Raw genomic sequence first — 26535 nt, forward strand, 5'->3', positions numbered from 1 at the left:
GCATAACGTTACAGTGGATACAGCCTGAAGGGAGGAGAGAAGTGTTGGGATGAATTCACCGAATGCTGGATCAAGAAAAATAAATAAAAAGCTGGTTCTTTGAGCGGCTTCTCATAATCAGAACGAACAAGGGTGATGTATAAGTGATGAAACATAATGCTCCTCTAGATATTGCACACGCATATCTGTTTATTATGTATGTTATACTGCTACAGGTAATGCAGCAGAAGCACTTAACCGTGTGAGTCATTTAGAGTCAAGCAGGATGCCCGAGGTGATGTGCAAGGACCTCTCATTGGCAGGATTCGAGGCCAGGCTGTTTCTTTTCCCTGTTTAAGAGACACGAGGAATCAATAATTCAGGGACAGCTGACCCTGAGGCAACTGGGAGCATTAGCATTTCAGCCAGGGTCACCTCTTCTCCCAGACAGAAGTTCTCTAATGAGGAGCGGTGACACTGTGTTCAGCCTTAGCTCTACGTTGACTTGTTTAAATCCACTTGTTGGCCCACAGCAAAAAATATTCAGCAACAATTTTGATAATCACTGAATCATTTAAGGCATTTTAAGCCAACACGCCAGCTTGTCAAATGTGAAGAAGCTGCTTTTGTTCATCCTTTAAGACAGAGAAGCGAATTGGACAACTGAAGGTTCATTCTTGACCTTGGGAATGAAACACAAAAGGCGCTTTCACAACGGAGTTCTTTTCCCTTTTAGTTCCGATAGTGGATTTGCAAACCACGCCCCGTAAAACTCTGAAAGGTTTTGTGAAGCCGCCATTTTATTTGCTGGCATTAGCATTATTAGCATTAGCCCAGCGCACCAACGGAGAGAGACTAACTTGGAGATGAGGAGGTGTCGGCGTTCTGGCGATTTACTCGGAAGGCTTCAGTAGAAGCTGCTGGGAGTCCCAGCAGCGTCTACTGAAGCCAGTCCCCAACTCCGGGGACTTCCGGACGGGGACTTCGGGTGGCAGTATACGCCGTGAAGTTGTTTGCGGCCTGCCAGTAAACCCAAAGCAGAAGAAGAAGAAGTGACGTCAGCGGCTTCATTTGCGTATTCTTCCCTCAGGGAACTTATTCCGTTGTGAACACAATCTAGTTCCATGGGGGAACTAAGTGCTGGGAACTAAGTACAGCAAAGTACTTGCTGTGAAAGTGGCTAAAAGTACTAACTGTCCTTCAACATAAGAGTGAACTCCACTTCATGATGAATACTGTGAGAAGCTCTGTGAAAAGCTTGTAAGAGGACCTTGACTTTTGGACTGTTTAAGGACACACTAATAAATCAATGATTGTTATTTTTACACACCAATAAATGGCAATTCATAAAAATATGATTTGCAGATTAACTGTAAAAACGTGAAAGTATTGTTGACATGTGGTTCAATGGTTTCCAGAATGTGCCACAGGTTAGGCTGTCAATATCAAGACAGAGAAGAAGAAAATGGAGACCAAATGTGACCTGCTCCATCGAAATCAGTCGCATTGACCCGAAGACACATTTTGAGTTGTATACACTGTTGGAAAGAGGAGATTCCTAGCTTTCTAATGATATCAGGATTGTTTTTGTACTCCAAATATTAAGCGAAATATGTCACATTATATAATGACTATCACCGAGTCATCATTTTGAGAAAAAGGCCTTCAAAGTTTCCTCTTCTCTGGAATCCATCGATCTGATTGATTATTAGTGGAGCAAATGATCAAAATACTGCGGAGGGAAGATATTTTCGTTTGGAGGGGAAGCTCGCGAGTGTGTGTGTGTGTGTGTGTGTGTGTGTGTGTGTGTGTGTGTGTGTGTGTGTGTGTGTGTGTGTGTGTGTGTGTGTGTGTGTGTGTGTGTGTGTGTGTGTGTGTGTGTGTGTGTGTGTGTGTGTGTGTGTGTGTGTGTGTGTGTGTGTAATTTTGCGTTTGTGTGTATTGTGTTCGTTTCCCGGGGAAAACCCTCAGGAGAAACACCGGCTGTTGTTATCCCTGCTGTGATGTTAAGTTACTCCGTTCTCCGCTTGTAATTATGCCGTTTCAAGCTTCAAAGTTATATTTATCATCTGAATTTGCCGAAACAAGTTTAATATTCTGAAAGCCAAGACTTTCTTTAATTGAAATCAGATGAAAACAAACTCTCACGGACCCTGCCGTGTTATCTATGATTACTATACTCTTACATTCATAATTTCAGCCGGAGGCAGGGGGGGGGGGGCGCTGAGGAACAGCAGGGTGCGAGTGAGAGCTGTCATCTTCCCTTTACAAGCTTCAAAAATGTATTTATCGTGTGATTTTGAAAATAAAGGTTTCATATTCTGAAAGCCAAGACTTTGTTTGTTTAAAGTCAAACAAAACACCCGAACCCCGAAAAAATTGTTTTTTACGTAAATCCACGTTTATTTTGAAATGAGCCGTTGCGACTTCCAACTGATTTCGATAGAGAGGGTCACAAATATGTTTTAAAAAACCTTTCTGGGCAGCTCTGGCTTCTTCTGCTCTTGGATCTCCATAACATTGGATTTAACATGAAACTCTGGAAACTCACAACTTTCAGATTTAATTTGACAGAGTTCATGTCTTCATCTAGATCAGGGGTCACCAACCTTTTTTAGGGTGAGGGCTACTTTCAAAAAATAAAACAAGACGGGGGCTACTTTTATTCCTCTTTTTTTTGTTTTTTGCAGTGTATATATTTAGCACATTTTAACATTATTATATGCTTACCTTTAACCTTTGTGTGCTGTTTGCGTCTGTGGGACCCGTTGTTAGTGTTTACTGAAAGAACATGTATTCAATTTAATTATTTTAACCTGCTTTATTTGGGGGTGGACGGGCCTCACCTCCTCTAGGGGGGTCCTCACCTCCTCTAGGGGGGTCCGGGGGCATACTCCCCCGGGAAGATGTTTTTTTTTTTTTTAATGTTGAAGTTAAAAGCATTAATCTGTTGCACTTTGAGCACAAAATGAATTTATGGATACAGCTCTCAACACTCAGATGAAAGGGAGCTGTATACTTTTGAATAATCCAAACATCTTGAGAATATGATCACAACCAATAACAAATCCTTTAAAGTGGTTTATTCTTATCTTATGTTACCTATAGTTAGCCTTCTTTCTTTTTATTTATGCATTTTGATCACTCTCCTTTTAAACTGTTTTTTGTATTGTCCTAGTACACATTGGAATGATTTCTTACTTTATCTTAAATAGATAAAGGTGTGCTCTCCCTAGCCAGCTCTATCTCTCTCCCTCTCTCTCTCTCTCTCCCTCCCTAGATCTCTCGCTTGCTCTCTCCCTCTGTCTCGCTCGCTCACAGAGGCTGTGTGCTCTTCCGTGGCGATGACGGCTTGCGTTAAAAAATAATAATAAACATATTTGTAAAGTGGTGGGACAAAAACGGGATTTTGAAAAGAGCGGGGGACATGTCCCCCCTGTCCCAGGTGGAAATTACGCCATGCGTGTGTGTGCGTCGAGTGCAATAAATATATAGGCTATGCAAGTTGCAACACACAGAGTAAAACTCTGCCCCTCATGTGTTGTATAGGCTGGCACGATAGGCTGTTCAATGGGGCTGATGTGTTGTGTAGATTCTGCCAGAAGGAAAATCAGCGGGGAGGTGCCACATTGCTTTTCTTCCCGACTCCAACGCTGGTCCCGCAAATCAAGCAAGAACGTGATTGGTCGATATTCATTGGGGCAGGGGGAGGAGGGGTGTTAGATAGATATAGAGTTGTAGTAAGTAGATAGAGTTCACTATGATTTAGGTTTCGTTTATGCATCGGGTAGATTCTTTTAATTACATTTCCTTTTTTGTGTATTTTATACATTTTGGATTAGCTTGGCGAGCTATTTTTAGAACATGCCCCGCGGGCGACTCACGTTGCCCCTGCGGGCGACTGAGTGCCCGCGGGCACCGTGTTGGCTACCCCTGATCTAGATCATGGCCCTGCTGGTAAAACACACTTCAAAGCCTAAAGTTTGTGCTTTAACCTAGCACTTTATTATTCACAATGCAATGTAATAGAAACGAATACTTGAATTGTGAATGCTACGATTAAAAAACGGAACCTGGGTCGGAAACAATTGGTCCCAAAGACTCAACATGCACGAGCGCTGAAAGTAGGTGAAGTAAAAAGGTATAAAATGCCACGAGCACCCTGTGATGCTCGCAGTGTTTCCATGTGGTAACGGCCACACGTGTTTACATTTACATTGTTTGCTACGGCGTGTGTATTCAAGTGAAAGAGTGTTGGTTAAAGTTGCATAGTACAATACTGATGATAATTAACCCATAGAATGGCTATCAGTATTTCTTGAAGCCAACATATATTAAACGCTACAATCAGCGCTTCCCCCAGGGGGGCGTCTTGCCGTCATTTGACGCCCTTATTCAGTTCGGAACGCCCTGAACTCGAGCCGAGGGCGTCCAAACAAATAAATAAAAAATAAGAGTTTTTATCGCTTGAAATGACGAAAAGGAAAAAGGACGTCCCTCTGTTGGAGAGGCAAAGGAGTCTGGTGGGATTCTTTTCGCCGCCAGCAAAGCTTATTCCTGTGACGGGAAGTGTCCTGCCGGTGAGCCTTGACGGGGGGCGCTAGTGGAGCACGTCCGTGAACTGCGAGCGCCGGAGCCTCGCAGCGGCGAAACTGAGGCTCCGTGGTAAACTGTGGTAACGAGAAGAGCCGTTTAGGAGCCGAAAGAGCCGGCTCTTCTTAGTGAGCCGAGCCAAATGATTATCACTAATACGTAAAGAGATAGTATCTATAAGGGAAGGCTCAATTCAAAATTCAAGTCACGTGACACCCCCCCGCTCTCGGGGTGGACGCCCTCTCAGCCCTGGTCTGGCGGAAACACTGGCTACAATATCAAAGTATTTCATCAAAAATACGTTGACGTTTGACTTTCTCCATACCGCTGAGCACTACGTTCAGCTCTAATATATATATACACACACACACACACACACACACACACACACACACACACACACACACACTTCTCTCTTGCTCAGCCATGCAGGACAGGACCAGGCTCTGCCCCGTCCTGGGTTGTTATCTTAATCATCTTAATTTGCTGGGCCTCTGTCTGTCAATCATATGTGTCTCAAGGGCAGCCAGACATTTCAGTCGGTGGGTTTCTCCACGGCTTTAAGGTCTCGCTCAGCAGTCAGACACGACTCAGATACTAAAGCTCCGGGCAGAGGCTGGAGGTTTATCTAAATCCTGTCCTGGGTTCAGTTTGGAACCGTAATGCTGATGTATTTACGCCGTAAACAGAGAGGGGAAATGGTGAATATAATGTATGGTATGTAATGGATGTGTTGTTTTCATTTACACCTACACTCCTGCAAATACAGAATGCTAAACTACTAGTGGTGGACAGTAACTACGTACATTTACTCAAGTACTGTACTTAAATACAATTGTGAGATTCTTTACATGCGTATTTCCTTTTTTCTTCCACCTCTGTGAAAGACTAGTGTTACTAAAGTGTTTTTGTTGTTGTGTTATTACTTGTGATGGTTAAGTTGATCCTCCGTGTTGAAGCGTGACGGGCAGTTAGGACACGGGAACAGATGAGCGGCTCCTTCACTGTCCAGAGTACACGCCTACAATAAGGGACACAGGAAAAAACATGAATTTACAGCAGAAAATATATGTATTTATTATTTTTTAAAGGTTTCAAAAGTGTGATAAAAACACATTTAGGTGCATCTCTTAGAATCAGTTCCACACAGCAAATGTTGATTAAAATAAGAGCTGCAGAGATAATCAAAATGTTAACCAAATATGAATATTAAATGTGGAAGAAGCACATTATAAAACCTTAAAGTATTTAATGCAGTAGTAATGTAAGTATTGGGAAGATTCCGCAGAGATGTTCAGTTGTATCTACAGACTAAACTAAACTAAAATGTTTGGTACAGAGCCTACTAAAATAAATACTTATACCCGTTAGTCATTGTCTTCAAATTCTGCAGTCCTTATTAAAGGTGGGGTAGGTACGTTTCAGAAACCGGCTCGAGATACACTTTTTGTTATATTCCATGGAATGCTCTTAACATCCCGATAGCAATGAATATCTGAAGTGCTTTGACAAAAAATCCATAGAAAAATGTAATCTGTAGAAGCCGTAATACTGTAAAAAGTACAAGTACGATGGCCTACCTGCCTGTCAGCCTTCCATCGGGGCACACACTTATCTCGTGCCCTCATTGGTCATGTGCGCGTTCGTGTGTGTTGGAGGAGGGGCTCTGTAAGGAAGTGGCAGATTTTCTCCGGTTCTGTATTTTCAAATTCTAGCGATCTCGAGCCGGTTTCTCAAACTTACCTACCCCACCTTTAATATGCTTAATGTATGCAGCTTTCTATTGAAAACTTTTTTTTATTCGAAATTAAACCCTTCAACTTTAGAGGCGTTTTATTACAAATAATAATACATTACATTTATCTAGCGCTTTTCCTGGTGCTCAGAGCGCTTTAGAAGCAAGTAAAACAGAATAACAACAAATGTAAAAAGTGCTAAGCTAGGTGGAATAAGGGCGAGGGGTTAGTGGATTAGGAGTTGAAGGCAAGTGAGTGAAAAGGTGAGTTTTGTTTGAATGATGTGAGAAAGAACAAGAGAAAAGGAAAGGGACTGTACCGGTTTGCGTCCCCTCTTGCGTCGAGGCAGGGTGGATGTGTGAATGCGTTGGTGTCTCTTCAGGGTGGCTGCCTGAGAGAAGTTTTTGCCACAAACGTCGCAGCTGTAGGGTTTGTTGCCCGTGTGGCTCATGCTGTGGCGCAGCAGGCTCTGGGAGTTAGCGAAGGACTTTGTGCAAACCTTAACAACAACAACAACAACAACAACAACAATCAGGATCAGTGCCAAAAACTGTTTTTGTAAGGGAATAAATCAAGTTGTAAAAGGCTACACTTGCTGATATTATCACTTTCTTAGCATCGTGCGGAGACCATGGAGAATATGTCAAATATAATGAGGTTCAAATCATCACACGGTTCAAAAGCATTACATCATCTCTCTCATCATCTCTGCCGCATGACGTTCATGGCATTTCCAACAGATACAATTATCTCTCATTTTCAAGAAAGGACAAACTATGAACATACATACGGAGATACAGGGTCCCTCGATTCAATAAAGTCAGACTGAAGCACTCCTTGGTGCATCAGTCAATCCTCACAGTCAATACAGAGCTCCCAGATCAAATGTTTTCTCTCAATGATTGTGTTGTTATTTTAAAAGGTCTCCTATTATACTATTTTTCATCAATATATTATAGGGCTCAGATATATCCAGAGCCTGTCTCTGATTGGCTGAAACATATCAAACAGATCATTGCAGCATTACCCATAATCCCCTCTGTTTCAGCCCTGTTTCCAAAGTGCTGATTCTCTGTCTGTTACTTCAGATGAAAATAATGAGCCCCTCCCCACGCCCCTCTGAGAGACATTTGGTTACAAAGAACTCAATGGTGCTCTAGAGGAGATTCAGGTGATAAGGGGGGGGGGGGGGTTACCTTGGTTGCTGATTGGCTAATGGTTACACAAGACAACACATCGTTATGACATCATGAAGTGACCAAAATCTGATCAGCTCATTTTCAGACAGGTTTTTATAGAAATGGATCAAAAAGAGAGAGAATCTTTGTTCCTGAGACTTTCAGAGTCTCTTTCCACAGAGGGGACACATGTTGATGTAGAAGAGACATGAAGAAGAGGGGACACATGTTGATGTAGAAGAGACGTGAAGAAGAGGGGACACATGTTGATGTAGAAGAGACATGAAGAAGAGGGGACACATGTTGATGTAGAAGAGACATGAAGAAGAGGGGACACATGTTGATGTAGAAGAGACATGAAGAAGAGGGGACACATGCTGATGTAGAAGAGACATGAAGAAGAGGGGACACATGTTGATGTAGAAGAGACATGAAGAAGAGGGGACACATGTTGATGTAGAAGAGACATGAAGAAGAGGGGACACATGTTGATGTAGAAGAGACATGAAGAAGAGGGGACACATGTTGATGTAGAAGAGACATGAAGAAGAGGGGACACATGTTGATGAAGAAGACATGAAAAAGAGGGGACACATGTTGATGTAGAAGAGACATGAAGAAGAGGGGACACATGTTGATGTAGAAGAGACATGAAGAAGAGGGGACACATGGTGATGTAGAAGAGACATGAAGAAGAGGGGACACATGTTGATGTAGAAGAGACATGAAGAAGAGGGGACACATGTTGATGTAGAAGAGACATGAAGAAGAGAGGACACATGTTGATGTAGAAGAGACATGAAGAAGAGGGGACACATGTTGATGAAGAAGACATGAAAAAGAGGGGACACATGTTGATGTAGAAGAGACATGAAGAAGAGGGGACACATGTTGATGTAGAAGAGACATGAAGAAGAGGGGACACATGTTGATGTAGAAGAGACATGAAGAAGACGGGACACATGTTGATGAAGAAGAGACATGAAGAAGAGGGGACACATGTCCATGTAGATGTTACACATGGAGCCGCTGTGATGCAAGTCAAATACCAGATAAACCAGTAAAGTATTATGGTAACATGGAGATTGGCACCTTGCACGTGAAAAGCTTTTCTCCGGTGTGGCTGTAGACGTGTGTGCGCAGGAAGACTCTGCGGGTGAAGGTCTTTCCGCAGTACGGGCAGACGTGAGGCAGCGGGGTTCGGGCCCAGTCCTGCAGCAGCTTGGCAGGCGGGGGGTGGTTCGTGTGGTCCGAGTCTGCCGCAGTGCCGACCTCTGATTCATCATTGATGCCCTTGAGTCCTGACAAACACAAAACTGTTCATTCAGGCCAAAAACATCCCACGATAAACGACATGATGTTACGGGGTTTCAAGCAATAATCAATAATCAATCTGCTGCCTGTCCAAATGAGTCGTCAGCTGATCAATCTTATATATTGTTTGACGTACAGAATACCGATACACAGATAGATCTGTAAATAAGGGCACTGGTTCAATCGGTTCAACGTATTGAAGTGGATGCCTTTTAATGTAATGAAGAAGAAGACGTTCAAAACAAACTGTGGAAGAAAAACCTTAAAAACCTAAAAACCTTAAAAACAACAACTAACCTAATCGGACATCATAACATACATTATATTATAAATAGTTGTATTTTTGTCTCTTACTTTGTTGTATGTATACATCATTACACACTTAAAAAGGTAGGCTAGGTAAGAATGGAGAAACCAGCTCGAGTGCGCTAGAATTTGAAAATACACAACCGGAAAAAATCTGCCCCTTCCTCACAGAGCCCCTCCTCCAACACACACGAACGATGACCAATGAGGGCACGAGATAAGTGTGTGCCCCGATGGAAGGCTGACAGGCAGGCAGGCCATCCAGTTACTTTAGCCGGGCCGGCTCAGATGATTGGTCGTGCTTTTCACAGCGCCACGGCTTCCACTGATGATGTTTTGTTATGTATTTATTGTCAAAGCATTTCATATATTCATTGCTATCGGGATGTTAAGAGCATTCCATGGAATATAACAAGTGTTTCTGAAGTGAATTACCTACCCCACCTTTAAGCAAATTACTTTACATTTATCTATCTACATTATCTACATTTGGATTTATACACTCCATTCTTCTCTGGCTCTTTTGAACATTAATTTTGACTTCAAAGAAAATCAAAAAAGTTAAGTAATCGAAAAAGAAAATTGCAATCTCAATTTAAAATCAAATCATTTTCTCACCTTTGAGGGGACTCGAGCCGCTGAGGATCCTGAAGGAGGGCCTGCTTCTCTTAAAAAGGGCTGATCCTGACTCACTAGCGGAGGCGGGGGGGGAGAGCAGCCGCTTGGAGTTCTGCACTGCCGCCTGAGCTAAAGCCTCGACTGTTTCCTCACTCGTTTCAACTCCATCCACCACCTCCTCCGTGACTGAAGTGAAGCGGTGCTGCCTGCGATGGTACAGGAACTGGGTGGTGTTCATGAAGCTCTCTCCACAGTGGGGGCAGCTGTGAAGTGGCTCCTTTAGATCGTGCTTCTGCTTACGATGGGTTCCCAGCCCCCCCTCGTTGTTGAAGCTCTCCCCGCACTGGGTGCACATGAATAACTCTGGTTGTGTGTAACTTGAAGGCTCAGTTTCCATGGAGGCAGCTACATCCTGGTCCTGCTCCTCAGTGCCGTTTCCCTGAGGACAAGCATCCTCCCCGACCACAGTTTCCTCGCCTTTCTGCCGGTGTTGCTTGCGGTGGTAGAGGAACAGTGTGGTGTTCAGAAAGCTCTCTCCGCACACAGAGCAGCGGTGCAGAGCTTCCTCAAATCCGTGCTGGGTCTTGCGGTGGGACACAAGTTCAGACACCAGGCCGAAGCAAGAGCCGCAGTCCACACACAGGAGCACGGGCTCAGGTTTGGGCTTTTTGTTCACTCCTCTCCTCCTGGGAGAGAAATCCTCCTGAGTAGAGGTGGAAGGGGCCGCCTCAGACACATCAGAGCCCCCTGCAACGAGCTGCCCTTCTTCCAGTTCCTCTTCCTCTCCAACAGGAGTCTCCTCTGGTTCAGGTTTAAGGATTACATTTATCTCCGAACAATCATCTGGATTAAAAGTTGAGCTCTGAGTTGAAGCGGTCTCGGGCTCAGGCTGTGAGTCAGGTTTTGACCTCTGACATGTCTCTTCTTTACGGTGTTGCTGCCAAAGGTCCAGGCTCTTGAAAAGTTCATCACAGTCCCCACACTGGTAGAGGATTCTGGGCTGGTCTGCAGCTTCTGCACTGAGCGCTGTCTGCTTGAGCACAGATTGAATCTGTGGGACTGCAACTGCCCCCGATATATTTATCACCTGTTGCTGCAAAGACAAGAAAAAGACATTATCTTTAATGGATTACTTGTTGCGTAATTTCTGTGCAACACTAATAAAAAGCTGTTTCATGAAAATGCAACCTGCAGTATTTTTCATTTTTCTTTTATGCTTTCTGGCAGATGGGGGATGAGGACTCAGTGATGGGGGTACTGAGGTCAATTAGAGAAGCATGTGTTTCGAGCCAAGTTTCCTCGGAGAGCTCCAGACAGATAAGACCTCCGCCTGGCCGATAACTATCAGAGTCCCATCAGGGTTGAACGGTCACTCCACGCGGTTTTACCTCCGCTCCCTCAATCTATCCGGATGATAAAATCTGAGCATCAAGGTCGAGGTTAAAGACGTCTGAAACTGTCTCAATTACGACGAGTTCAATATGTCTCACAGACTTTAAAGATTCATGGGCTTTTGTTTTAGCATTCCAGGGATGTGAATAGTAAAAGGCCAGCGCAATTCAATGTGTTCCTTCACACACAGTTTAAAAACACAAGAATCATAGAGGCATAAAGGGAGTTGTGTGAAATCGGAGAACCGGGTGAACGATCTGAAGCTTTAAAATAGGGGCCGAGACACTAAACAGAAAGTATTTACAATAAATACTACAAACACATGTGTGTGTTTTACAGCAACATTACATTACATTGCATTTAGCTGATGCTTTAATCCAAAGCGATTTACAATAAGTACATTCCACCAGGAAGACATCAGGTTTCATAGAGCCAAGTATTTCAAGTGCTACTCAACTGGCTATAGATAAGCCAGTCCTTTATTGGTATATAAGTGCTCTGTTAGCAGTTCTTTGTTAGTAATTCTATCGCTCAAAGTTGAGTCGAAAGAGATGAGTTTTCAGTCTCCCCCGGAAGGTGTGTAAGCTTTCTGCCGTCCTGATGCCAATGGGGAGCTCATTCCACCATCTTGGAGCCAGGATAGCAAACCCACGTGTTTTTGCTGATGGGAACTTGGGTCCCCCTCGCAGCGAGGGTGCAGCGAGTCGTTTGGCTGATGCAGAGCGTAGTGCACGCGCTGGGGTGTACGGTTTAACCATGTCCTGGATGTAGGAATGGCCAGATCCATTCGCAGCATGGTACGCAAGTACAGGCTAAAGAATAGGGATGGGAATTTGAAAGCAAATGTATATTCGAATATTCGACCACCAAGATTAACCGAAATGTACATATCCTATAATAAAAAAGAAAACGTGGGAAAAGATTTTACAAAATAAAAAATAAAATAAAAAAACATTTAATTTAAAAATAAAATAAATACATGTTCAAATAAGTAAAGAAACCAAGTCGAATTTGTCAAATGTATTGAGCTGGTGATCACAGTTTGAACAGTTGACAGCTATAGGCCAACAGCTTTCATGCTTAAAACATAACTTGGTTTTAAATGCAGGTCTCCCTTGAAAAAGAGATCATTGATCTCAATGGGATTTTACCTGGATAAATAAAGGTTTTGAATTGAATTGAAATGAAAGAGGGATCACACACGAACATCATAACGGGTTAGGGTAACGTAACCCTATTACAACAGATCAACAACCTATAACAGGGCCTATGCACAGAATGCAGCTATTCAATACTCATTCTTCTTTGAGAATATGAGCATGTCTACTCAGGGGAGAGGCGGGTGCGGAGGCGATTCACAATCAGGCCAGCTGTAGAGACGACCCTCTCAGCTGGAATTTGGGCATAAGATGAGGTTTGAGTCTGCGTGATCTGCGTGTAGGGAGGAGCAGCAGCCATATCGTTAGCTAGAACTAGATCTGATGGATTTGGACATAAACGCGAGTGAAGTATAACCGGACGCGAGAGAGAGATCAGCACCTGCAGCTCTGCCCGCTGTGAGGGTCCGGTGAGCAAAACACACCTTTAGACCTAACACACTTAGCTATGGCACTGTCGTATACATTGAATTATTCCATTTGATAATATGTAATCAACTTAGGCACCCCTCCCAAAAAAGAAAAAAAATATATATAGTCATATTCGAATACCTGAATCATTTCGAATAATCGTTCCCATCCCTACTAAAAAAACACCTAACACACTAAATACCCTTACTTCAGTCTAAAATCGGATTAAAATAGGAAACATAAGCAGAGATATCGGACAAAATGAAAATAAGCACCAATAAGTAGACGCCAACCATCATTCAGATTGTACTCGTACAGACTTGGCTTTACTGTCTGAAATAAGTATCAAGGATTATTTCGTCCTTGTGCAGAATAAATGATAACTAGAAGTGCCATTGATGATAATCCAAGGTTGAATATTACACATCACCGTGTCACATCTGAGGATTAGGTAACGGTGTCTTTCTTTCTTTCGTGAGAATCGTTCGTTTCTTCCCAACAAAGCGCACATTTTGTGGTGGAGAACATAACATTGTTATCTCTAAAGCAGATCCTGACAAACTGCTTTGTTATCAACATCACTCATGTCTGTAATGGAGCATAAAAATCAGGATTAGTCCAGATCAAGATCGATGTTTGGACTCATAGCGAATGTAAAGAATGCTTTTTATCTAACGGCTCTACACAATGATGGACTTAAAAGCAGACAGATATGAGCCCTTTGTAAATCTGTAATCTAGGCAGGACTGGATCTGGTGGAAAAACCATTACACATTTAACACACCGAGGACGCTCACAATACATAATAATGTTTCTGTAAATCTTCCTTTTACATCTCTAGCATGCACAAAACGGCAATATTCCCAGATACAGCACAACGAAAAACAGTCTTTGTTATTCCACTGGAGAAAGGCTTGAAAAAATAAGATCAGTAGTATACTCTCCCTCACTTTGATAACTGAACCTGCGATGTTAAAATGCTTTAAAAATAAGCACTTGTGATTATGCTTATTATGATAATTGATATTATGATATATGTGATTATTATAATGGGTAGGTCTAAACCTTTGTGAATGAAGCATTCACCTTGTTCAAGTAAAAAACTTGGACAGCCTTTAAAGGGGACCTATCATGCAAAATGTACTTTTTTATGTTTTTCATACATAAACATGTGTCCCCGGTGTGTCAGGGAACTCACGCAGCGTCAGAAAATAAAACCCTCTCTCTTTTCCTCCGTACCCACATCTCTGAAAAACGGGGGAACAACGGAGCTGATCCAGATTTGCGTCCGATATGACGTAACATCTGAAATGTGGACCCACGGCCCAATCAGAAAGCTGCTATCAGAAACAATGCCCGACTGTTTTGGACGTAATATGATCGGTGTTCACATTAGCATCGCTAACACTCAGAGCTAACCTGTACTGGAGAGCATGTGTGTGAAGAAGCAGGAAGTAGAAAGGAACTCACCTTGTGGTATAACCGGCAAGAGAGAAAGCCTTTGAGCTCCAGACTGTTTCAGATCCTTGATAATCCATGATATGGCGTTTCATCACGGCAGCATTTAGTTTAGACAGTAGCTGCCGGGTCCCGCATGAGCTCAGACCCCTCCTTTTTATTTATACATTTTATTTTATTTTAAAGCTTTATACCCAAAATCAGCACTTTAGAAACAGGAAGTGAATCAGAGGGATATGAGGCATGGCTTCTGTTTGGTGTTTTGAGCAAAACACTTCATAGACATGTTTTTAATGTATTTTTATATATCTGAGACCTACGCTATTGCCCAAAAATAGCAGGATAGGTGCACTTTAAATGGAGAGCCAGTTTTTTGGGGGGTTTTAAAGACATTACATTATTATCACGACATATCCTGTAGGCTTGGAATAATAAGCCCTGTATTGGGATCAAATAACACTTGACCAGCTGACTTATTACACTTTTCAGAACTAAGAAATGGATTAAAGCTTTCAGAGAGCAGCCTTGGGGCTAAATGTGATATCCAAATAACCTAATCCTTATTTGAGCGCCTCTAAGTAAGAGCAGGGTGAAGGAACACGTTGAGTGCTCTTCATGTCTTATCATCATATGCCCCTTTCACACCAAGGCTTTTCCCGTTCTTTTCTGGTTCGGAACCGGTTCTTCGGGTCAGCTCCCGCTCTGTTCACACCGCTCAGAGCCTGACTGGTGCTGCGTCATCGTTTGCGTCATGACCTAACCGTTTGCGTGCCTGCTTCATAAAGCCAAACCTCGCGGAAAACCCTCACATCGACAACAACAACAATGGCTGATTGTATTGAAGTGCTACTCGGAAGAAATGGGACGACTTTACTACCAACTTTACAGTCGTTACATGCTACATTCAACTAGTGTTGTCACGATACCAACATTTTGGTTTCGATACCGATACCAAGTCAAGAATTGCGATGTGGGGAGAGGAATGTTGGACATGCACATGTTTTTTGGGAATGTGCGAAAATGAAGGGATACTGGGATGATGTATGGACTTTGCTCAAGCGGATTTTGGGATATGAGGTCCCGAACACTTTTGAAGTACTTTATTTAGGAAATCTCACAAGGAGCATTGTCCAATACGGAGACCAATATCTTGTGCGTATACTGATAGCATCAACGAAAAAAGCAATCACCAGGAAATGGCTGCAGGAGGAACCCTGCAGCCATTGATTGGTTGGAAGTTGTTGGAGAAATACTCCATATGGAAAGACTCACCCATAGGCTCAGAATGAAACTACCAGAATTTGAAAATAAACTGTTCAAGTGGACTGCCTACAAGACCCTTCACTAAGCTACAGCGAACCCTGACCTTAGTTACATTATGTATAGATAATTCTTTGATCTCTGACACTACTTTTGTTTGTTTTGTTTGTATTGTTTTTCCTGAAAATAAAGAATTGCGATTCTTTTCTTTTATTATTTTCATGATCGATACAATTGTAGTTTATCTGTTAAGTGTTTTCTTACAACATGGTCTCTTCTTTATACTTGAGTTTATGTGATTTCTTTGATAGTTAACTTTATATTTTATTAACATGTTAGATAGCCATATTAGACAGTAATATAAATAATTATTGACAAAATGTACATTGCAGATGTTAGCCACATTGGTAAGTTAGCTAAAAAGATATAGGCCATATTAGACAGTTATCTTTGCCATTAATTGCCGAGGCTCAGCGGCAGTTGCACTCCCACTTTCTCAATTAAAAGAAATATACAAAATCTTTTTGTATTAACATCTTAAGTTTATGAAAATATTTGTATTCTATTTTATCGTTTATTGGTCATTTTAATCTAATTGATGCTTAAATAAAAAATCTTTATTTAGTTTTTTAATGGACGATTTTATTCTAACTTCTTACGTTTATATAATTATCTAAACTCTATGTTGTTTTTTTTCACATCGCTACTTTAACTATATTTGTTTATACAAATATATGATTTCTATATTATTTTTGAATGGGTATTTTAGTTATTTATTCATTTAAACTTGTATTTATTTAATTGTAAAAGGGCACATCTGTCACAAAACCCCATTTCGCCCAGGGTAAATAAAGCATTCTCATTATGTCACATTATGTATAGTGATATTATGATAATCTAAGAAGTCAGGATGCTTGAAATAACTCAGTTTACAGCGACGTGGGGCCTAGGAAGCCATAAAGAAGCCCGGTTTGAAAGTGTTTCTCCGGCTGATTCATCAAAGCTGAGAGAAGAACAATGAGTGTTCATCACGAGGAAGGCGGGCACTGACTGATGTTTTTCTCAAGCTCTTCTTCCCGTCGGCAACTCAGGCAGCAATTTGTCTGTCATGCGTGTCACCGTGCTTTATGGACACGTGTTGGAGACCAACGAGAGCCGATGACTGTTTTTATCCCTGAAGGACTTTCAGAGGCTGCCATGGGAACTGAGAGAAAAGAAAGATTTCAAGTCGCACCGAAATAAGTTAAACGCAGAAACTAGTCTTATTGTTCACCTTTGAAACTCTGCAAATAGCATCTTTGCAGGATCCGAATTAATAGAGCTCGGGATTTTTTATGGATTTCAAAAAATGTATTTCTTTAAGAAAATAAAAGAATATATATATATGTTAATAATTTAGTTTTCGGATGTGTAATTAAGTAGATTATTTGTTTATACATAACTTAGAATCAGTAATATTTGTGTATAACAATTTGACACTGCTTAATTTTGTATTGTATAATAATTATCATGGTATATTTTTGTATTATTGTTTTACACATTCAAAATAAATCAAATCAAATTTCATATCAAAATAACTGGACATAATATCTAAAAAATATTTAAATACGATGCAAAAAATCTACGAAATCCTCTCAAATATCGTAGGAGCGAAAGCAACTGATTTACATCCTGAATCATAGCCTTCATTTATCACACTGAGGGTCAGGGACAAACCTAATCATTTAATACTTTTGGAGCATGTACTTGTGCGATTATGTAAATGTTGCCTCCTGGACCTCAAAATGCATGTCTATATTTTACCGTATTGCATGCCGTCATATGACCAACACAAATCATTCTCTCCATTAAGCAATGCCCTGACTTCAGAAACAGCTCAACCAGACACTTTATATGCTACAACAGAGCCGATTTAAACCTATAAAACATTCACTGTCAAATCAATTCTGAAATAAAAAGCCTAATTAAAAAAAATTCCAGCACTTCGTAATCAATTCACTTTCAGCACGGCCACATTTGTGCCCGTTACACCTGTTTGCTTCTCTAGTGACTCATTACTCTGATAAAAAAATTGCTAATGTGTTATTTTGCAGCAGTCCCAGACAGAACGCAGGTCCAGGTGGCACTCGAGTACTTAGAAACCTGTTGAATAATCTACAGGCCTTAACGCACAGCCAAAGGCAATTTATCAGGGTACAAGTTAAAAGGTCTGACAGATCTCATATTGGTCTTGTATAAGTTCACCAGTATATGCTCATGCAGGGTATATGCAGGAATCCTGAAGTCAAATGTAATACCTTTTTTTTCCATACATTTTAAGACCTCGTCGTCACTTGGAGTTTTAACCGGTTACCTTGGCGACACACTTTACCTCACATTGACTATATACTAGGGATGCCAGCGATTATTCGATTATTCGCTACAGTCTCCATAATCGAATATTATTTTTAAAAATCGATTTTATTTATATATTTTTTATTATTATTTGTTTTTGTTTTTTTTTCTGGCTTAGTTTCAACCAATATATATATAAATATATATATATATATGCTAATAATAGTAATAGTATTAATAATTGTAAATGGTCATTGGTCACACCACCAGTTTGTTTTACTGTAAACTTGGAGGAAGCCTGCGTGCAGAGCAGACTGCTGCTGCTGCAGCACGCTACACACCGACCCCACCCCCCCTCTCCCTCACACGTGCGACTAAAGATGAACAAAGCGGCAGCCGGCAGGTAAAAAGAGTTTCTCCTCGTGGAACTACTTTGAACTTACAAGTCCAAAGGAAGTTAAATGCAAGCTCTGTGAAAAGACGTTGGTCTATCACAGCTCAACCTCAACAATGCGTTCGCATTTGAGTGCGAAGCACGCCAAAGAGGTTACAGAGAAAGACGCAGCACAGCCGGCCATTACCAACTTCACTTCAAGGCCACGTCGTTGTGATGACATGCTTGTTTGTTGTTTGTACTGTTAAACATGTTACAGTAAAGAAAACAACGGAATTCCTTTTTTTTTTCTCTCCCCCGGGGGGGGGGGGGGTCGGTCGAATAATCGATTATTATTCACCAGGGCTGCCAAATAATCGATTTTGATCATGGTCAGTTTCTGGCAACCCTACTATATACAGTATTGATTGTGCTTCCTCCTTGTCTTCCAAACATTTGGATGCAGACTTGCATTTCCCCATAACGATGTTGTTTAACAACCGGCGTAAACGGACCTTCGCGCTATCAAGCAGTGAGCGTGCGATGTCCTGTTCAGATGACGTCAAATCCAACGGGATGCCATCAATAAACTACACAGAATCACACTACACACCTACGCAATGATTACATTCAGGCAGACTGTAGAACACAACCTCTTTGGACACTTTATATACTTATTGAAAACAAGCTACACAATGTAATACCTTGGAAAATGCCGTTTAATACTTTTTAATAGCCTTCATTTTCGCTAATTTGATTTATCAACTTTTAATACTTTTTAAGACCCCGCGGACACCCCGTCATGTATGCTTTCCATTGACAATAAAAAAAAAGGTGGATTGAAACCCACCGCTTTCATCATAATGTCAAGATCTACACATACTGAACGCTAAAGCTCTGAAACCTAAAGCTCCAACACTAAATCAGACCAAACTATATCGCCGCACAGTTAAGGCACTGCCAAACTGTTTGATTTATAAAAGGTTTGTAAGGCAGGGGATAACTTAACCTGATGTCCCAATATCTTGCGCTTTAGTTGGAGCAGAGCTGATGCAAGCATTACTACCCGGGGGTGGAAATATATGGAGGTTTAAAAACATTTTGAGATAACAAGCGTCATCAAATACTATATTGTTGTTGAGTTTGCCAGTGAGTAGTCTGACTAAATTTGATTGATTTGGATTTGAATGATCCTTATTTGTGACATTTTCAGGATGTTCTTGTACAAGAGAGTTGTTATTATACATTTTGTTATGAATAAGTTATCACGCATTGGTTTTATTACTTGATCTCAAATTGGGCTGTATGTGACCCATACATTAAAAGGAGTTTGACACCCCTGCTCTATAACCTCCGTGAGTGTAGGATGTATTGCAGGATGATTGTAGAAAGACTTCTGCATAAACCGAATAAACTTGCAAATATTATAGCTAATTTTCATCCCCCAATAAACACTATCACTTTCTATTACAAAAAGACACCTATTGGTTATTTTTATGACTGGATTTATGACATCAACGTGCACCTAAATCAGATTTTAATACGCAGCAACCCTTTGAAATGAGTCAGTCAGTAAATTATCGCAAACAACTCAATGTTAAGTGCTCTGATCAAGGTTACTATTGCTATGATGAATAGCAGAACATTGTGAATTTATTACTAAAGTTATATTTGTCGCTTCAATGTCACTGCCCAGATCTCATCGAAAGGCTTTTATGTGATCACGCTGCTCGTGTCAGACCACACCTGAATTGGTGTTAAATTGGTGTTCTTAGGTTCGTCTGCCAGCTAGAATCAAGATGATAAGTGAGTATTTGATTATGTATGTGCAATAGGGATATGTGCAATAGGGAAAGTGCTGTACCTGTATGTTTCTTGTTTGTTTCTTTGCCATGTGATATGTGATCTCTGTTCTGTATCTATGACTGATTGACCTGAATGTTTTATGTGTATTATGTCGATGCCCAAGACACATTTCTCCTAAGGGAGACAATAAAGCTCTATCTTATCTTATTTACCTGGTTCTGCAGCAGGGGAACAGTGACAGGGGTGGTTGCAGATGTTTCCTGCTGCTCATCCTCAGCAGTGCATGTCAACTGGTGCTGAAGCACTTCTTCCAGGGTGTTGAACTCCTGGTAGCACGGGAAGCACATGTACACTGACGAACTCTCCATGCCCTCCAGAGCTTCCATGGCTGCCAGGGAATGAGGACAAATTCAATTTAAAAAACAGAGCAATGCAAAACTGATTTAGTTAAAAGGGGAAACAGTTCACAAAACCCACCATGCTTAGAATATAGAAAGTAATATCAGAACGTGAGCCTTATACAGATGCCTTCCAATCATTGCATTATATTAAGTTAGGTTGTGAACATTGCCCTCTCCTGATGAAAAGAAGTGCCTGCATATATTATCAAGGCAACAGCTTGGACACAGCAGCAGGAGGCGAACCCCGGGTTGCCAGGATGACTCACCGTGCCTGAGCCTGAGCTAATTGTTATTTTGACCATGCAGGTTGCGGATCAGGTGGAGACCTCGCCAAGTCTCTATTTTCCTGCCAATTCGTGTGCTGAACAGACATTTAGCTCCAACATCAATTAGATATGTGCTGTAATTGGACCCACTGGAAGTGCAGTCTAGCACATGCTGCTGCTGAAAGTAGCTATAATCAAACACAATCTCTGCAATCCGTCCGACTCTCTGGATACCAATCAGACCTCTGACTGCAGCTGCAAAGCTCTCCTTTGAAAAAAGAACCATATTAATTAGAGAACCCCTCGAAAGACCAACATATCAATAGCTTTGATAGACACCAAAGTGACACACCTTTGTTGATCATTTTCATTGACAGACAAGGCTATGACTTAAAAGGATAAGGCCGCTGGCAATATTTTACATTTTGTTGTTGTCGACAAATCCCATGACAAGGGAAGATCAGTGCGATGTCAGTCTGGCTGTCAATGCTTTGTAACTTCCCCAGTGTGTCGGTGACATCTCATGTGTTCCTACTGATATCTTTAAAAAAGGGATTAAAGATAAAAAAGGAACCTTGTCTAAAATAAGTAATTGCCTAAAAAAGTTTTAGAAAAACTAAGAATCAAATAGAGGGTTTTATTGCATTGGGGAAGGTTTTCAGAGGCAGGTAACAGGTTCAGTGATTAAGTGAGTTTTTGAAGCAGCAGGACAGTATTTTTGGGATTAAATCATTGAAAAAGTCATTTTAACTTGAAGTTTCATCTCATCAAATGCAATATTTTGTCTCACTGAAACGTTTTCCACAGTTTTATGAACAACAATGTGGATCTATAACAAATTATCTTGCTACAGTGTCAAAACATATTTGCAGCAGTAAATGTGGCTGTTTGGCCACTGACGTTGCCATAACAACACCTGAATTGAAATGTGCAACCTCTTTTTGTGACAGATTTTTGCAAGAAATTATAATTCTTCTGAATGATATTCCTATTGACAGCTAGTTTCTATGTGAACATTATGAGATGTACAGCCAGAGAGAATAAATGAAAAACAGTTATGAAATACTATATGACAAAACAAGAATACAGTTTAAATGATTTGTAAAATGTCCATAAAGAAAAATCTGTTTACAGTTCTGTTTCATATGGGTGTTGAGAGATGTATCCATAGATCTCTTCATTTTGCTCTCAAAGTGCCCCAGATTGATGCTTTTAACTTCAATATTTAAAAAAATAATAATCTCCCCGGGGGGGGCATGCCCCCGGACCTCCCTAGAAGAGGTTAGGTCCATGGTGTTTACATGCTTATGTATACAATATGTGTGCTTATGCCAACGTCATAAGACAAAAGTTGGTTCCGTGTTGTGTGTAGTGAGAACTTTGGCCCCCAAGCCAAAGTTCACTTAGGGCCACCAAAAGTCTAGGGCCGGCCCTGGATTTATACCACTCAATTTTTGCAAGACGGTTACATTACATTATTACATTACATGTAATTTGTTAGACGCTTTTATCCAAAGCGACTTAGTACTGTGGCCAATCCCCACAGGAGCAATTTGGGGTGAAGTGTCTTGCCCAGGGACACAACGACATGCTGACTGCAGTGGGACTCGAACTTGCTTGTTACCCCCTGATTCGAAGTCCAGCACACTACTGAGCCACAGCCTCATACATCTCGTAAAGACCCAGATTTGAAGTGATTTACTTCTGCTTTTAACACATTTACCTGCAAACATCAGTTCCTTTTTTATTTTATTGTTTTCATTGTGCATGTAATCATTAGGCATACTTAACATGTGCCATGAATGTTGGTTACATGCCATGCAATGTTTAGGTGAGTGTTACAGGGTCAATGTCAGTCCAATATTGACCCAAAAAGGGACATACACACCAGTGGTCAAAATTAATTAAGTGTATTTACTCAAGCACTGTACTTAACTACAATTTTGAGGGACTTGTATTTAAAATGGTTGCTACTTTGTACTTCTACCCCACTACAATTCAGATGTTAATAGTGTACTTTTACTACCGTACATTTATATAACATATTTAGTGACTTTGTAGATTTTGATTAATAATGTGAAATATACACAACACTTAAATAAGAATTTAGTATTCTGGAGTAACAGTTGCTTTTGTTACATTCTGCATTTATTCATTAGACAGGTGTACTTAACATGTGCCATGTATGTGAGTTGCATATAATGGTTACATGACATTCAATGTTTAGGTAGCTGTGAGGGTTACAGGCAGGGTCAATGTCAGTGCGATATTGACTCACAAGGGGACATGGAAAACCAGCAAAATACCAATAACTCCTAGTTGATGCAATCGCAGGCCAATAATAAAGCCTCATGTTAGCTCATTTGACAGTTTAGCCTGTCTGACCTGAGCTAGCACCTTAGCATCCAGCTAGCATACGGTGTTACCTTTGACCAGTTACTGTGTTGCTAACATGCAACGATAGCCATTTTTCTAGCAAAATGGCTAGCGTTTCCTCGGCGTGGTTAGCTAGCTCTCTTGCTATATCGGAAGCTAATCAAACAACCGTGCTAACATGTATTTATAGCGGGGAGCTATAGCTACATTTGCCGGTGTCTAAACCACTTTTTACCGCTTGGACCAGTGGTGCCTAGTTTCTGGTAGAAGGAGAAGAAGAAGAAGAAAAGACACGAAGAAGGAGGGCGGGATACGCTTCTTCGGTGGTGTAATGGCGGCGACAGACTTAAAGTTACCATTAGCTGTCTCCCCCCGTCGAGAAACTCCATAACATGAATATCAATGAGCAATATCTCACCGAAACAGTAGCATTTATGTACAAATAAGTCAAATAAATTCAACATTACTCACCGCACTCAGACGTTACCAGTCGAGGAAATAGGACAACAACTTCAGGTTTTTTTGCATGTTAGAAGGAGGGATCTGATTGGCTGTGGTGGTCAATTCATGGACCAATGAGGTTGGACTACACATAACACTGGGGAGTTTGTAGTCCAAAAGCGCGCGAGAGCGTCAGTGCAGCGCCGTATAGATTTCTATTATAGGGCTCTGGGTCAGTGCAGTAGAATAAAATGAAGGGTCACATTTGGGATACATGTATTTTGCTTGAGTGTTTTTTATGTACTCTATACTCACACTTTACTATATTTAAATATTGTACGTATTGCTCCATGACAGATAGTATACTCAGCAGCACTGATACATCACTTCTAAAAACTCATATATTTTAAAGCCTGTTCTCATTAATAATGCAATGCCATCTACATCCATGTTTTGTTTGATTTTACTTTATTTTTTCCATTGTATTCATATAGTTTACGCCGGGATGGGGTTGGGATGGTTGACCTCATGTTCTGTTTTCTCCTGAACGGCTTATTGTTTTAAATACATGTAAAGCACAAGTAACTTTGTTTTGTGCTGTATTAATAAAGTTATTATTATTATTATTATTGTTATTATTATTATATCTGACATTCAATCAGAATCAGAAATACATTATTGATCCCTGGGTGGTAGATAAGGTTTGGTTACAGTTTCTCAATTTTAGATAAACAGTATAACAATAATGTCAACAACATGAATATGTAACATTATGTAAATGAGAATATATATACAACAATAAAACAATAAGAATGCTCAAATGGGATTTATAGTGATTGGTGATGCCAAATAGACACATACAAATATAGTTTAAAATGTAAAGTCTTGTAAATGTTAAATGCCAGAGTGATGTAGGTAAAGCAGAATTAAATTATTTTGAGTATTGTATAATTGCAGTCCTCAACCTTTCATGTGCTGCTGGTAAGAATATACTAACCCTATACAGTCTATGATGGTTACATAAAGTAAACCGGGAGTAAAAAGTGTCCCAACAAACCCTGGACTATCTCAGATAAAGGGTAAACATATACATTACATGACATGACATTACATTGCATAAGCTGACGCTTTTATCCAAAGCGACTTACAATAAGTGCATTCGACCAAGAAGATATAAACTTGAAGAAAACAGAATCATAAGTACATCAGGTTTCATAGAGCCAAAACATGTCAAGTGCTACTCAACTAGCTTTAGATAAGCCAGTCCTTTGTTAGTATGTAAGTGCTTAGTTAGTATATGAGTGCTTTTTATTTGTATTTTATCGCTCGAAGTGGAGTCGAAAGAGATGAGTTTTCAGTCCGCGCCGGAAGATGTGCAATATCTGCTGTCCTGATTTCAATGGGGAGCTCATTCCACCATTTTGGAGCCAGGATTGCAAACCCACGTGTTTTTGCTGATGGGAACTTGGGTCCCCCTCATATACATATCTTTATTTAAGTTCATGCAGCATAACATTAAGAGACAGACAAAAAACAGAACATGTGGCACTACATCTGGAACAGAAAACAACTGTAAAATCATTGATACAATCTAACATAATATAACCAAAAGGGTTGCTGGTATTTATTTATGGCTGGAGTAAAAAACTATAGACTGTAAATAAGACAATAACCTTATAGCACATTGAACACATACAACATATTCCTTCAGCAGGGATGTTGGCAGGTTGCCTGGAAATTTAATTAAAGCTGGTTGACATCATTTAACTACACACACAGCACTGCTACGAGGCTAATGCTTCAGTCTGTTATATTAATATTGTTTACACGCGATGTAACCACGGTCAGAGTTCATTACTGCAGCTCTTCAACGATTGATTGCTGACAGTTTTCACCTCTTTTTATCCAGTGCAGTGACAGCCATTACTGTTTCACATGGCTTCAGCTGCACTTGAATACCCGCAGAGGTTTATTAAATCCACACTCTATAGCCTCACACTTATCAGATTTACCCTCCTGAGAGTCAGCTGCACCAAGCGTTATATACAGAGGTCAGAGAAAGTATAGACTAGCCCACTCCACTCCTTTTGCAGAATTACACAGTGCCCCGCGGTGCCCCTTTGGCTGATTGTGAAGACGAGCAGCCTGCAGACTGCTTAACTCCACTGCAAATGGTATTAAAGAGCCGGCCGGGCATCCTGCCAGAGGCCGGGGCCACGCAGGCTCCACAGAAACTGCAATCTGCCCGACACATTAGAACATTATTTAACCTTGACATACCACATCACCACGATGACAACTTAGCGGACATGTTTTTCATCGCATGCCTCTTCAGAGACTGCAGGTCCCAGGGGAGGAAGATGCTTGGCCACACAAGACTTCACACATCTTTTTATTTTCTCTTCATCTCTCGTTGTGTTGTTTCATTCATTATCTTTGTCCATAGTCTCATGGGTGCATGTGATGTTGCATTACAATATCAATTGTTAATGGAGGATGTCATTTTCTATAATGCTAAAAGGATACAAACAGTAATTTACATGATTTTGTGAACATGGACTGCCCCCCCCCCCTTAGGGGAATTCATCCACAGAAAACACACTGGTCGCTGCACTAGGTCAGGAGGAGACTGTGAAGTCCACCGCAGATGGACCACTTTTGGACAAAATGTCCTCTCCGTTAAAGGCAGCTCATTGTGGAATAGCCTCCCAGCTGAGACACGGGATTGTCCCACTCTCAATAGCTTCAAAGGTCAACTCAAAGAATGGTTGAGAAACAACATATCATGTATTTATTTTTTGCTATGTTTACAAATGTCATGTTCTTATATGTTGTATGTCAGGGACTGGATGGAAATTAGCTCAAAGCTAAAATCCGGCATATTTACACTTGAAGCATTATTTGTTTAAAGTGTTCATTAATGTGCATTGTCCCTATTCAAATAAACGATTAAATTAAAATGAAATAATGTACATGATTTTGGGAACATTTGTATTGAAAATTACACATCTATATAAGATAAGATAAGAAGTACGCTATTGATCCCAAGTTGGGAAATGTTTGTGTTGCAGCAGCATAAAAAGACATGGCATTGTACAATCAAATTAAAAGACAAGAAATAATTTTTTTTAAATGT

At 40.8% G+C, this 26535-nt stretch overlaps 1 protein-coding gene across 1 annotated transcript in view; it reads right to left on the reverse strand.

Annotated features, from left to right (window-relative positions):
• znf574 (zinc finger protein 574) overlaps window positions 1–23520 on the reverse strand; it is a 37119-nt gene extending 13599 nt beyond the window's left edge. Inside the window, exons 1-6 of the mRNA XM_034103493.2 lie at window positions 23430–23520; window positions 20128–20303; window positions 9725–10817; window positions 8579–8787; window positions 6628–6807; window positions 5499–5593 (exon numbers count right to left, since the gene is read on the reverse strand). Of these exons, the coding sequence (XP_033959384.1) occupies window positions 5499–5593; window positions 6628–6807; window positions 8579–8787; window positions 9725–10817; window positions 20128–20301 (1751 nt within the window). The 5' untranslated portion in view covers window positions 20302–20303; window positions 23430–23520. The remainder of the gene's footprint in view (window positions 1–5498; window positions 5594–6627; window positions 6808–8578; window positions 8788–9724; window positions 10818–20127; window positions 20304–23429) is intronic.
• Window positions 23521–26535: the final 3015 nt, after the last annotated feature.

Source organism: Pseudochaenichthys georgianus, chromosome 16 (genome assembly GCF_902827115.2).
Source record: "Pseudochaenichthys georgianus chromosome 16, fPseGeo1.2, whole genome shotgun sequence".
NCBI lineage: Eukaryota > Metazoa > Chordata > Actinopteri > Perciformes > Channichthyidae > Pseudochaenichthys > Pseudochaenichthys georgianus.